Source organism: Carex rostrata, chromosome 27 (genome assembly GCF_964058835.1).
Source record: "Carex rostrata chromosome 27, lpCarRost1.2, whole genome shotgun sequence".
NCBI lineage: Eukaryota > Viridiplantae > Streptophyta > Magnoliopsida > Poales > Cyperaceae > Carex > Carex rostrata.
Window position 1 is genome coordinate 5959031 of NC_135944.1, and position 11611 is coordinate 5970641.

At 33.5% G+C, this 11611-nt stretch overlaps 2 protein-coding genes across 2 annotated transcripts; one reads left to right on the forward strand and one right to left on the reverse strand.

Annotated features, from left to right (window-relative positions):
* Window positions 1-206: 206 nt before the first annotated feature.
* Window positions 207-2790, reverse strand: LOC144545240 (FBD-associated F-box protein At5g60610-like). Its single transcript, XM_078293831.1, has 4 exons — window positions 2659-2790; window positions 1142-2172; window positions 703-861; window positions 207-607 (listed from the first exon to the last, which is right to left on the reverse strand). Exons 2-4 carry the CDS (start codon window positions 2129-2131, stop codon window positions 374-376), a joined length of 1383 nt encoding a protein of 460 aa, XP_078149957.1. The 5' UTR covers window positions 2132-2172; window positions 2659-2790; the 3' UTR covers window positions 207-373.
* Window positions 2791-3651: 861 nt separating this feature from the next.
* Window positions 3652-10897, forward strand: LOC144544895 (elongation factor 1-gamma 2-like). Its single transcript, XM_078293429.1, has 9 exons — window positions 3652-3789; window positions 3873-3916; window positions 4827-4976; window positions 5070-5130; window positions 5225-5277; window positions 5365-5469; window positions 7347-7534; window positions 8146-8456; window positions 10443-10897. Exons 2-9 carry the CDS (start codon window positions 3908-3910, stop codon window positions 10820-10822), a joined length of 1257 nt encoding a protein of 418 aa, XP_078149555.1. The 5' UTR covers window positions 3652-3789; window positions 3873-3907; the 3' UTR covers window positions 10823-10897.
* The last annotated feature ends 714 nt before the right edge of the window (window positions 10898-11611 follow it).

Here is an 11611-nt window from a genome sequence, read left to right on the forward strand (position 1 = left end):
ACAATATAATCAAATGGACCGTGCCAAAAATAAGTATATTTTACATTATTAGTAAGAAACAAAAACATAACATGGAGAATAGAATAAATGGGGAAAAACAAGCTCAAACTGATTTAGGTTTAGTAAGAATCTCTAGTTCATTCATAGAACAAAAAGAAAAAAAAATTAACACTAATAGAAAATCACACATCGGAACAAATTAGTCGAGACAACAAAACATGTACGCTATTCAAATCAAACATAAACAATATTACATCACAAAACAAAGGCCGACTTACAAAGCCATGGTGCTACTAATATAAAAGTTAGGTTTACTGGCAAAACACATAGGAACTCCAAATAAACAACTCAATTTTTCTTTCTTTTTGAAAGTTCAATTCAAATATTGCCTACTGCTTTTGTACTTGGACCAACAAATCTTTAGATTTTCAAATTCTTTCGTACAATCCATCAAAGCGTCTGCCAATTGTCGCACCATCTGATTATATCTCCAGTACTTGACCTCAACTATCTTAAGCTTTTTGTGTGGAGATATTGCAATTGTTGATGAGACGTTAGTTGACTCATTTGTACAATGACTACAATCTCCCTCTTCACTGTGAGACACCTGCAATAAATAACAAATGAGGTCTTAACTAAAATATGCAACTGAAAAAGACTAAGGTTAAGAACTTAGTATTAATGAAAAAAAAAAAAAATTACACATCTGTTTTGTAGTATTGTAAGCGTCTTCAGCTTCGGCGAACTCTTCATGATCCAAGTTACCATTTGGAAACAAGAAAACATACAAAAGGCAACAGTCACATTCTTGAGATACGGAAATATTGGCAATTCGAGTGACGAAACAGATGCGGAAAATTCCTAAATTTATAAAAATATAACACATTGTTAGAAGTCAAAATCAAGTCAAGCATTGATTTTGACATCTTTCATTCAAGAAAATTCATAAATACACTTAACTATATTTTTATTTAATTATGCTTTCTATTAGAAATTTGCTAATTTGCATATTACACGGATTCAGGACCCATTGAAGACATATAATGTATAATAACATCACTCCTACATTCTATTTGTCATGGTAAGATTTAAAGAAATTAAAATTAACATTATTTGCAAAATGAGAATATGAGTTGCATACCTTGTATTGACGATACTCGAAATGTAATTCTAGAAGTTCAACATTTGTAAGGAAACGAAGGCAAGTAGCCATCCCCTCCAAGCATTTGATTATTGAAGGAACCCAACTAGTTTCTTCTTTATGATGAAGAAACATAAATGGAGGATCACAACTAGTTAAACGTGATGATGCTAGAGATGGCATGTTTAGAGTAGTTTTACATGGTAATGATAGTTCACCCCTATAGAAAAATTGAAGGAGATTAGGAGCACTAACAAACAGTTCATCTTCTATTAGACACCTTACAAGAACTAGATACTCTAGATTATCATGAGCAATTATGCAATCAGTGAACTTGCAAGTATCTATCAGAAGAAATTCCAATTTTGGGCATCCACCAAGAAAGTTATTCACATAATTAGAGTTAAGAAGATCGGCACAACAAATGCTTAGTTTTTTAAGATTTGGAAGATTTACTCTTTGGAGAGATGAATCTAAATTGTCTAAATCTCTATGAGGAGAATAGAGGTACAGTTTCTGTAATGATGCGCAAGTGTAGGTCGACCATGGAATAAATTCATAGGGGGAAAGATGGAGAACTCGAACATTATGATTCATGGCATAACGGATCCAATGCATTTCTGCATTATTTGACAGATAATAACAGAACAATTGAAACACATCCAAATCCAAGGGCTTGCGCCTCAGTAGCACTGCATTCACAAAATTTGGAAATCTCTCACACTTAGCTGAATAATCCGACATCTCGTCGGCATAATCTTCGGCAGAATTTCCGTCAGAATCTTCGTCAGGATCATAATCCGAATCATAATCAAAATTGAAGTTGAGGGAGGGTAAAGAGGTCCAGAGGTGCTCCCACCTCTTTGATAGCACACATGTCTGGATTGCCTCTTTAATCCTCAATAATCCCAATATGCGATAAAGTATAGGGTCGGGTAATCTACTTATAAAGTCACAGTTTTCTTCACTTGAAATTTTGGCCTTCTTCATTGCTAGCTCTCAGAGGCATTCACTCGAACACCTTTCACTTGCTACAAAAATTAACAAAGGATCAATAAGAGATACTAATATTTACTGGTAAAAGGGAAATGTACAAATACTATAACCATCAAACACAGAAACAACTAAAATGTAAAGAAATAAGTGAGTTATAATAGTCACTGTACTTCAATTTTGGCGATTAGAAACTATACAAGATACATCAATCAGTGTCAAGACAAACATATTTATTAGTCATAATCGTAAACCCTAGCTAGAAAGGGAGAAAACAACAACAAATTTAAAAAACTAAGCCAAGATTATAGAAGAAGGTATTTACTGGTAAAATGGAAATGCACAAATACTATACCATGTCAATATCAGACATTGAAATAAGTGACATTTAATAGTCCTGGTACTTCAATTTTGGCGATTAGAAACTAAAGTATACATCAACCAGTGCCAAGATGAACAGACTACGCAAAATCATAAACCCTTGAAAAAGCTGGATGGGATAAAACAACAAATTAATAACTGACCTGTATGAAACACACTGACTGTAACTATTTCGATTAGATTTTGGTCGAGGATTTGAACATTCGCTAGAGAATCAAGTGGCGAAGTGCGGCTCTCTTGGGGTTTAGAAGCAAGACGAATATTTTTTGTTTTTTGTAATTTTTTGTAGTTCATCGGTTGGGTTACTTACACAAATGATGTATGGTTCACCGAGTACATTAAATGGGCTTTCTTACTGGCCCAATAAAGGCCCAAGAAAGAAAACCCCGCTGCTAATATGTAGTCAAATTGTAAATAAAGTATTACTAGATTAACTAAGATATTAAATTAATCAATATTACTTTATTTTTTTCTAAATAAATATTGTTTAATTACCAAATGGACTGTCACTGTATGCCATAAATAAATATATTTTACATTATAAGTAAGAAATAACAAAATAACATGGATAAAAATAAATAAATGGGCTGAGTTATCAGACCGGATTCAACTTGGAGCCCAAGAAACCTCCGAAAGATGGGTAAATATTTTAACAGAGCAGTTTTAATTTTATACAGCGCACGATTTATAGAAATTAAAATAGCTCTTTATCTGGTACGTGCGCTGCTGCATGTAGCTAAAACTACTCTGTTAAAATATTTGCCATAAAAACCTTGTCGGCGTAATCATAGCATCTTCATCGTCCGATGAAACCAATCGGATCGGGTAAAGATCTTAACGGAGGAATATTAGCTTAAGACAGCGCACGGACTATAGAATCGAAACGACACCGGATATGGTTATTACGCTGCATGAAGTAAAACTACTCTGTTAATATCTTTACCCATCGGATCTGACGCCAGTAAGCGCTTTCCACTCTGCGCGGATATTCTTTTTCGGATTCGGATTCGGTACTACCAGACTATGATCGGATCGGTTTCGGACCCGGGTTTCGGATCCGTTACTAAAATTGCCCTAACTAGACCCGAAACACTGTGCTTAGTGCTTACTATATATATATCCAATCCGAACCAAAGCATCCGACCAATCCGAACCGTAGAAGTGAGGTAATAAAACCTCAACCCTCTCTCTTTCTCTCTCTCTCTCTCTCTCTTTTTCGGGTTAAGCTAGGGTTTTTGCGGCGCCACCTCTCTCTCTCTCTATCCTCTCCAGTGGTAAAGCAATTCCCGATCACTATAAAATCAATTTTTATAGATATATTTGTTCTTATTGTGATACTTTCTCCTGTCTGTCTCAGATCTGAGAACCAGCGGAGAGAATCCATCGATCGCAATGGCTCTGGTGAGTGAATTTTGTTTTTTGACTTCAAATTTCAAATTTCGAACTGTGTTTTGTTTTGTTTGGAATCGGATTTGGTATAGAAAGTCTCAGTTAAAATCTTATTCATTTAGCAGCGATTTTGTGACTGGAATGGAAGTGATCATTATAATTTGATATGTGGTCAATTAATTCGAAAATCTGAGCCCGGTTGCTATATTGTTATAGTATTTCATTGCTGATTGGTAGTTGGGTATATTGATTTTGTTGATATTATGTTAGGGTTTCTCAGACTGTATTTAAGGAACTTACAAGTCAATTGTGGAGGCCTTTTCCTTATCAATTTGGATTCATTTTGGTTGTTTAGTTTGTATTTGTATAGACTTGATCTGTCTCATTTAAAGTTTTGTTTCAAATGTGGAGTTTTATAGATGATTTTTATCGGTAAAATAAGTGTTCATGTATGTTTGATCAGATTTCAATTAATATGCATGTGCCATGTAGCTGTAGTATTGCCATTGCATCACTTTTCTTAGATTAAAATGATAAATGAACCAGGATTTTTTTAATATAATCTCTGGTTGTAATTGTCTTTCCATTGTAAAATTCAACTTAGTCTGGAACCTGAGTCTGTAGAAGTAAAACTAAAATTTCTTCATTTTGATTGTTTATCTTATCTTTGTATAGACTTGATCTCTCTTGTTTAAAGTTTTGTTTGCAAATGTGGAGTTTTATACTTTTATAAATGAGTTATGTAGGTCAGTGCAGATGTATGTTAAAATATGCATATGTGCCATTTAGTTGTAAAACTGCCTTTCCATCAATTTTCTTTGATTAAAGTGAAAAAATGATTCAGGGATTCTGTCTTTTTAATGATTGCTGGTTGTATTTGTTTTTCAATTTTAAATTTGAACTAAAATTTCTTGAATAATAGGTTTTGCATTCTGGTGCTGGCAACAAAAATGCCTACAAAGCACTTATCGCTGCTGAGTACAGTGGTGTGAAGGTCGAGCTAGTGAAGGATTTCCAAATGGGGGTTTCCAACAAAACCCCTGAATTTCTCAAGATGAATCCTCTCGGAAAGGTACATCAATAAATTTAGAAATATCTAAATTTAGAATTTTATTCTAGTTTTGTTTGTAAAAAAAGAGTGATTTTGATATAATTTCGTTTGTAGATCCCTGTGCTGGAGACACCTGAGGGCGGCATCTTTGAGAGCAATGCAATTGCTCGTTACGGTATGCACAAAATCCTTTCATTTCATTTTAAATTTCATATGTTTATAACCCAACATGATTATAAATTTCATGTCTATATTCCTGTTTTTTGCAGTGACCAAATTGAAGGCTGATAACCCGCTGTATGGTTCGTCTCTTATTGAATACGTAAGAGTTCCTATAACCTCAGTAACATAAAATTGAGTTGTGAAACTTTAATTTGTTTTTAGTTTTAATTATATTTTCTTGTCTCAGGCCCGTATTGAGCAATGGATGGATTTTGGTGCCACGGAAATCGATGCAGGTTTGGCAAGGTGGCTCTACCCAAGACTAGGATTTGGAATTCCTTACAATGCCTCTGTGAGTTTGCTTTATAACAACAATATTATTATTTAGCAATTGTTTTGCTGTTCTTTATAGTGGTTTTCTGTTCTATATTTTGTGAATGTTGCATAATATGTTTATAATGTCAGCATTTGTCTATTGCCTTGTTTTACAACAAGTTCATTTTGTGTTTTGAAGTACTAAGTCTATTTTGCCCTTTGAGTGAGGCTGTGATACTATTTATAGTGCATAATGGTCCGTACTATGGATCAATATCTCTATTTTCAAAGTTCAAACAATCAATATGATCTCCATATAAAATTGTACTTGTAGATCAATTTTTACATTTTTTAGAATTTTTTTACTAGTTTTTTAGTTATGTAGAAAATCACTTGATATCAAAATTCTACACCATTCAGAAGTAGTGACTATCTACCATTCTACCTATCTAAAAAAGTAGTAAAAAAATCTTTAAAAAATGTAAAAATTGATCTACCATTCTACCTAATAGAATAATATGACTAATATTATTTGTTCATAAATTAATTTATTAAACCAATTACAAGATGAGATTAAAGAGAGCATGAGATGGCTAAACAAGCCTAGTGGCATTTGTGTAATTGATTCAAATCTTGCACAAAGAGTTGCCCTAACCCTTGCCTATTTAAAGGGGCATAATTGGGGAAAATGAGATCTAATTTTTCAGCTTCCAAACTAGCCGAAATTTGCTCCATTGAGCAAGCCCCCTTTCTCCCTTCTCTAGGCCGAAACTTGAGGGTTTCGCTCCTAGTCTGAAAAGTTCAAGGAGTCTCTTCTCTCATCTCTTCTTGTTAGGTTGTTGGATATAAGCTCTAATCTTCACATCCATCTAACAAGAAGAGGTGAGAGAAGAGACTTCTTCCTTGAACTTTTCGGCCTAGGAGCAAAACCCTCAAAGTTTCTTCCTAGAGAAGGAAGAGGGCTTGCTCTATATCCAACAACCTAACAAGAAGAGGTGAGAGAAGAGACTTCTTCCTTGAACTTTTCGGCCTAGGAGCAAAACCCTCAAAGTTTCTTCCTAGAGAAGGAAGAGGGCTTGCTCAATAGAGCAAATTTCGGCTAGGTTAGAGGCTGAAATTACACAAATGCCCTTTAAATAGGCAAGGGTTAGGGCAACTCTTTGTGTAAGGTTTGAATCAATTACATAAATACCACTAGCCTTGTTTAATCATCTCATGCTCTCTTTAATTTCATCTTGTGATTGGTTTAATAAATTAATTTATGAACAAATAATATTAGTTATATTATTCTATTATGCAATGTCTCTATTATTCTTATAATGCATTCAAACATTATATCAAATAATATTTGTATAACTTCACTAATTTATTTATGGTCTAAGCATGTCATATTATGACATTCTATTTTAGTGCACATTAGGTGTTTGTTGAAATGTTTAAGAGAGAATTTTGCTTGCTATTGTCATACAAATGAGGTCCTTTTTTGTGTATGAGTTAAATAGAGTGAAATTTTTAAATTTTCACCCTATTTCATACACATTAAATCCCTACAGAGGTACCAGAGAAAAAAGTGTGATTATCTACCTATCTAAAAAAATAGTAAAAAAATTCTCAAAAAATGTTAAATGTTAAATTTAGTCTGTGTTTGGGACTAAAAGCTTGGTTGTTGTTGTTGTTGTTGTTAAATTTAGTTTGTAAGTACATCTTAATATGGAGATCATGTTGAACGGTTCAGATTGACTATTTGAACTTTGGAAACAAAAATATTGAATCGTATTAGGGACCAATCTGGCTATGCGTAGTACCTTACTCTCTTCCTTTTATATAATAACCTACTGAGTGTCTTTGTTTTTGTTGCACTTGCAGCATTATTTAAATGACATATCTTATTCTTTTGTAATTTTATGTATCTAGATGGAGGAGTTTGCTATAAACTTCTTCAAGAGATCATTGGATGCTCTTAACACTCATTTGGCAAACAACACATACCTTGTGGGCCATAGCGTGACCTTGGCTGATATTGTCGTGACATGCAATCTATACATGGGTTTCAGCCGTATCATGACCAAGGCTTTCACCTCGGCATTCCCTCATGTTGAGAGGTATTATTAATATTTTCATATTTTATTCATCCATGTGTAGAATCTTTTTTTTTTTTTTTTAATTGGGAATAGAAGTTGAGTGTATGGGTACATAATGCTATTTTCATAGTTCAAATAGTTGATGCGAACAGTTAAGCATGATCTCCATGTAACAATTGTACTTTGGGACTAAATATACTTATTTTTTCAGACTTTTTAACTATTTTTCTAGATAGGTTGAAAGTCACTCGTTCTAAAGATTCTAAGCCATTCAGAAGTACCAATTTTCTACCTTCTAAAAAAATAGTGAAAAAATTCTAAAATATGTAAAATTTAGTCAGTAAGTATATATATTTATATGAAATCATGTTGAATGGTTCAGATTGACTATCTGGACCTTGAAAATGAAAAATTGATATGTAATACGGACCAATATGTGCTATGCATAGTACCATAGTCTCACTCATTTGGAATAGAAGTTTGCACAAGTAAAAATGAAAACATTATCTGCAACGAGACGGTGTTTTGTTTACAAGTGAACAGAATACAATCAATTCAGAGCCTATTTGGAACAAGGGGGTTCTGCTTTAAGATTCGTGCGAGATTGGATCTGAATTTGTTGGTTACTGCAGGTACTTCTGGACAATGGTGAACCAGCCGAACTTCAAAAAGGTGATGGGAGAGGTGAAACAGGCCGATGCGGTCCCACCAGTGGCTTCTCCAAAGAAGGCTGCTGCTCCGGCCAAGGAGGCAAAACCAAAGGAGGTGAAGAAAGAGACTCCTCCTCCTGCCAAGGCAGCAGCAGAGGCTGTAGAGGAAGAGGCACCAAAACCGAAAGCGAAGAACCCGCTCGACCTTCTTCCCCCAAGCAAGATGGTTTTGGATGACTGGAAGAGGCTATACTCTAACACTAAGACCAACTTCCGTGAGGTTGCCATCAAAGGTACAATCTCAATACTCCACTTTTTTGTTAATAAAATTATTAAATTGTTGTATTAGATGGTGCACCGTCCAATTCTGGGTAATTTTTCACTCTGTAATTTTTTTTCTTACCACCCCATTAAATCAGAATTAAATGAATACCACCCGTTTATTCAGAATTGAGATTCCGCCACGAACTCGGACCCAATCTGCGCACGGATCCCAAATCCGAACTCACACTGGATATGCGGACCGATCCGAACTCGGACCCAGTGTGAGTTCGGATTTCAAACTGCTATATTGGAGCAAAATTTCAGAAAAAAAAAGAAACTAATTCTTGGTCATGGGATTGGAGCAAAATTTCATTCACAATCTCTATTCCTCACAAAATGGTGGGGAAAAAAAAATTAATTTCAACCAAATTATTTTTATCCCAATATGTTGTTAGCTTTCTTATTATATATTATATCGCAGATGAATATGCATCTGGATACGTCAACTCATGAATTTTTTTATCCTGTGTGAGTTTTTAATAAAATTAAATCTAGATCAAACTGAAAAAAAATGTTTTATAATTTATTTTTGAGGAAAATGTTATTTAAATTATTAAGCAGACACATGTTAACTTAGATTCATTTTTTCTGATTGAGTCTGAGTGTGTATTATATTTTAACAAATTAAGATGGTTATATTTCTATACTAATCAAGGCAGCCAGGCAGGTGTGTTGATACAAGCTCTCTACATATGTATTTTGAATATATACATGCATTATATTTAAAAAAAAAATGTTTCCGGGATACAACCAAACAATCATTTCTACAAAGTTTGGTCGCTCATTGCACCATTTATTTACAACAGGTTTGTACCTGACATTTTAAAATTTTCAATTTGTAAGGCTAAATTAAAGACTTAGAATTTTTCAAGCTCAATTAAAGAACAAAATGTTCTGTATTTATTATATTAGATTTTTTTAATAATATTTTTGTTAGTTTTTTATTTAAAAATATGTATTGTTATAAGTCACCATACTTCATATAATTCAAATCAGTGGAATATATTTTTCTGTTTCTCTCTAATTTCAGCCCCTATCTCTCAAAATTCTAACAAATATCGTAACTATTATTGTGCAATCTTTTGAATGTGAGATTCTATAAATTAATTTGTAAGATAAAATACTCAAATAGAGTCTGAACGAGTAATTAATCAATACATGTTCTACTCTCAAAAACTTCTTCATTTCTATACTAATAAAATACAATACATGTTCTATACTAATCACCTACAGGAACTAGTGTATCTTCGATATAATATATAATAAGAAAGCTAACAACATATTGGGATAAAAATAATTTGGTTGAAATTAATTTTTTTTCCCACCATTTTGTGACGAATAGAGATTGTGAATGAAATTTTGCTCCAATCCCACGACCAAGAATTAGTTTCTTTTTTTTTCTGAAATTTTGCTCCAATATAGCAGTTTGAAATCCGAACTCACACTGGGTCCGAGTTCGGATCGGTCTGCATATCCAGTGTGAGTTCGGATTTGGGATCCGTGCGCGGATTGGGTCCGAGTTCGTGGCGGAATCTCAATTCTGAATAAACGGGTGGTATTTATTTAATTCTGATTTAATGGGGTGGTAAGAAAAAAAATTACGGTTTTTCACTTATATACTAGAAGTATCTAAAATTCTATATCTAAAGCTGATCCCAGGTGTCTATCTGTTGTGGTTTTTGTTATATGTATAAATAAAATATAACATATATAATTTAATATTTATCAATTATCCTATATTGTAATGGGTACGAAAATGGTTCTTATCAACTAAGGTAACATAATATTTCCCTGACCCTCTCAGAATCTGCACGAATTTTAAAGTGGCCCTGAGCATTTCACCTTGGGCTGGAATTTCCCCGATTCTGATCGGACGGTCTTGATTTAAGTTTGCACACATAAAAAGGCACATGTATCTATCTCTATAATGATATATTTATTTGAATTGAATGTAGGTTTCTGGGACATGTTTGACACAGAGGGCTACTCTCTTTGGTTCTGTGAGTACAAATACAACGAAGAAAACACGGTCTCCTATGTAACCCTAAACAAAGTAGGAGGGTTCTTACAGCGCATGGACCTGGTCCGCAAGTACGCCTTCGGAAAGATGCTTATCATCGGTGGGACCCCACCATTCAAAGTCAAGGGTCTCTGGATTTTCCGTGGCCAGGAGATCCCTCAGTTTGTGATGGATGAGTGCTACGACATGGAACTCTATAACTGGACCAAGGTTGACATCTCTGATGAGGTTCAGAAGGAGCGTGTTAATGCTATGATTGAAGATCAGGAGCCATTTGAAGGTGAACCTTTGCTTGATGCCAAATGCTTCAAGTGAGAAAATTTAGTTTTTCTCTCTTGATTATTCCAGTTTCGGTTTTTTGGGTAGATTATTTGTTGCAGTTTTGTTGGGTTGAAAAAGAAATTGTGGTTCTTGTTTAGTATTTTTGTTTACTTGGTTTCAAGTTATTGTGAGACAATTACTATCGTTACTTGTGTTCTAATTTTGAGATATCTGCAATTAGCAACTTCTAAATTATGCATTAGCGTGCATAATCCTGACTTTACTTATTTTATTAATTAGAAATGTTATGATGCCATTTGTGCATCGATTTTATCTGTTGGTTCAAATTTTTCATGATCTATATTATTTTTTCTACGTGCACACAAAATATTTACAACTTTTTTTATTTTGGTTTTATATAAATTAATAAGTTGAAGATCAACATTCATAATAATGTATTTTTTCAAGCTCTTGATACTTTTATGTGTAAAGTATAATTGTGTAGAGAGAAAATAATAGAGGACAAATTTAGTGGTTTTATTTTGATATTATTTGAGCTTTTAAATTGAAGTTTGAAGTTTGAAAAATGAAAGTAAAATGGAGGTGCAAAAATCATTTCAACATTCCTCATTTGAAGAAACATAAACGAGTTGTGAAATATTTATACACAGTCTATCTTATAATGGTACTAAGGTAAAACAAATCAAAAGCGAATGATGTGAACAATGTGGCCAAATGAACAATGTAATTCATATTTTTTGAACATGCATAAGATTTCATTTGAACGATGTGGCCAAATGAATTATGTAATTCATATTTTTTGAACATGCATGTTGCCATTTT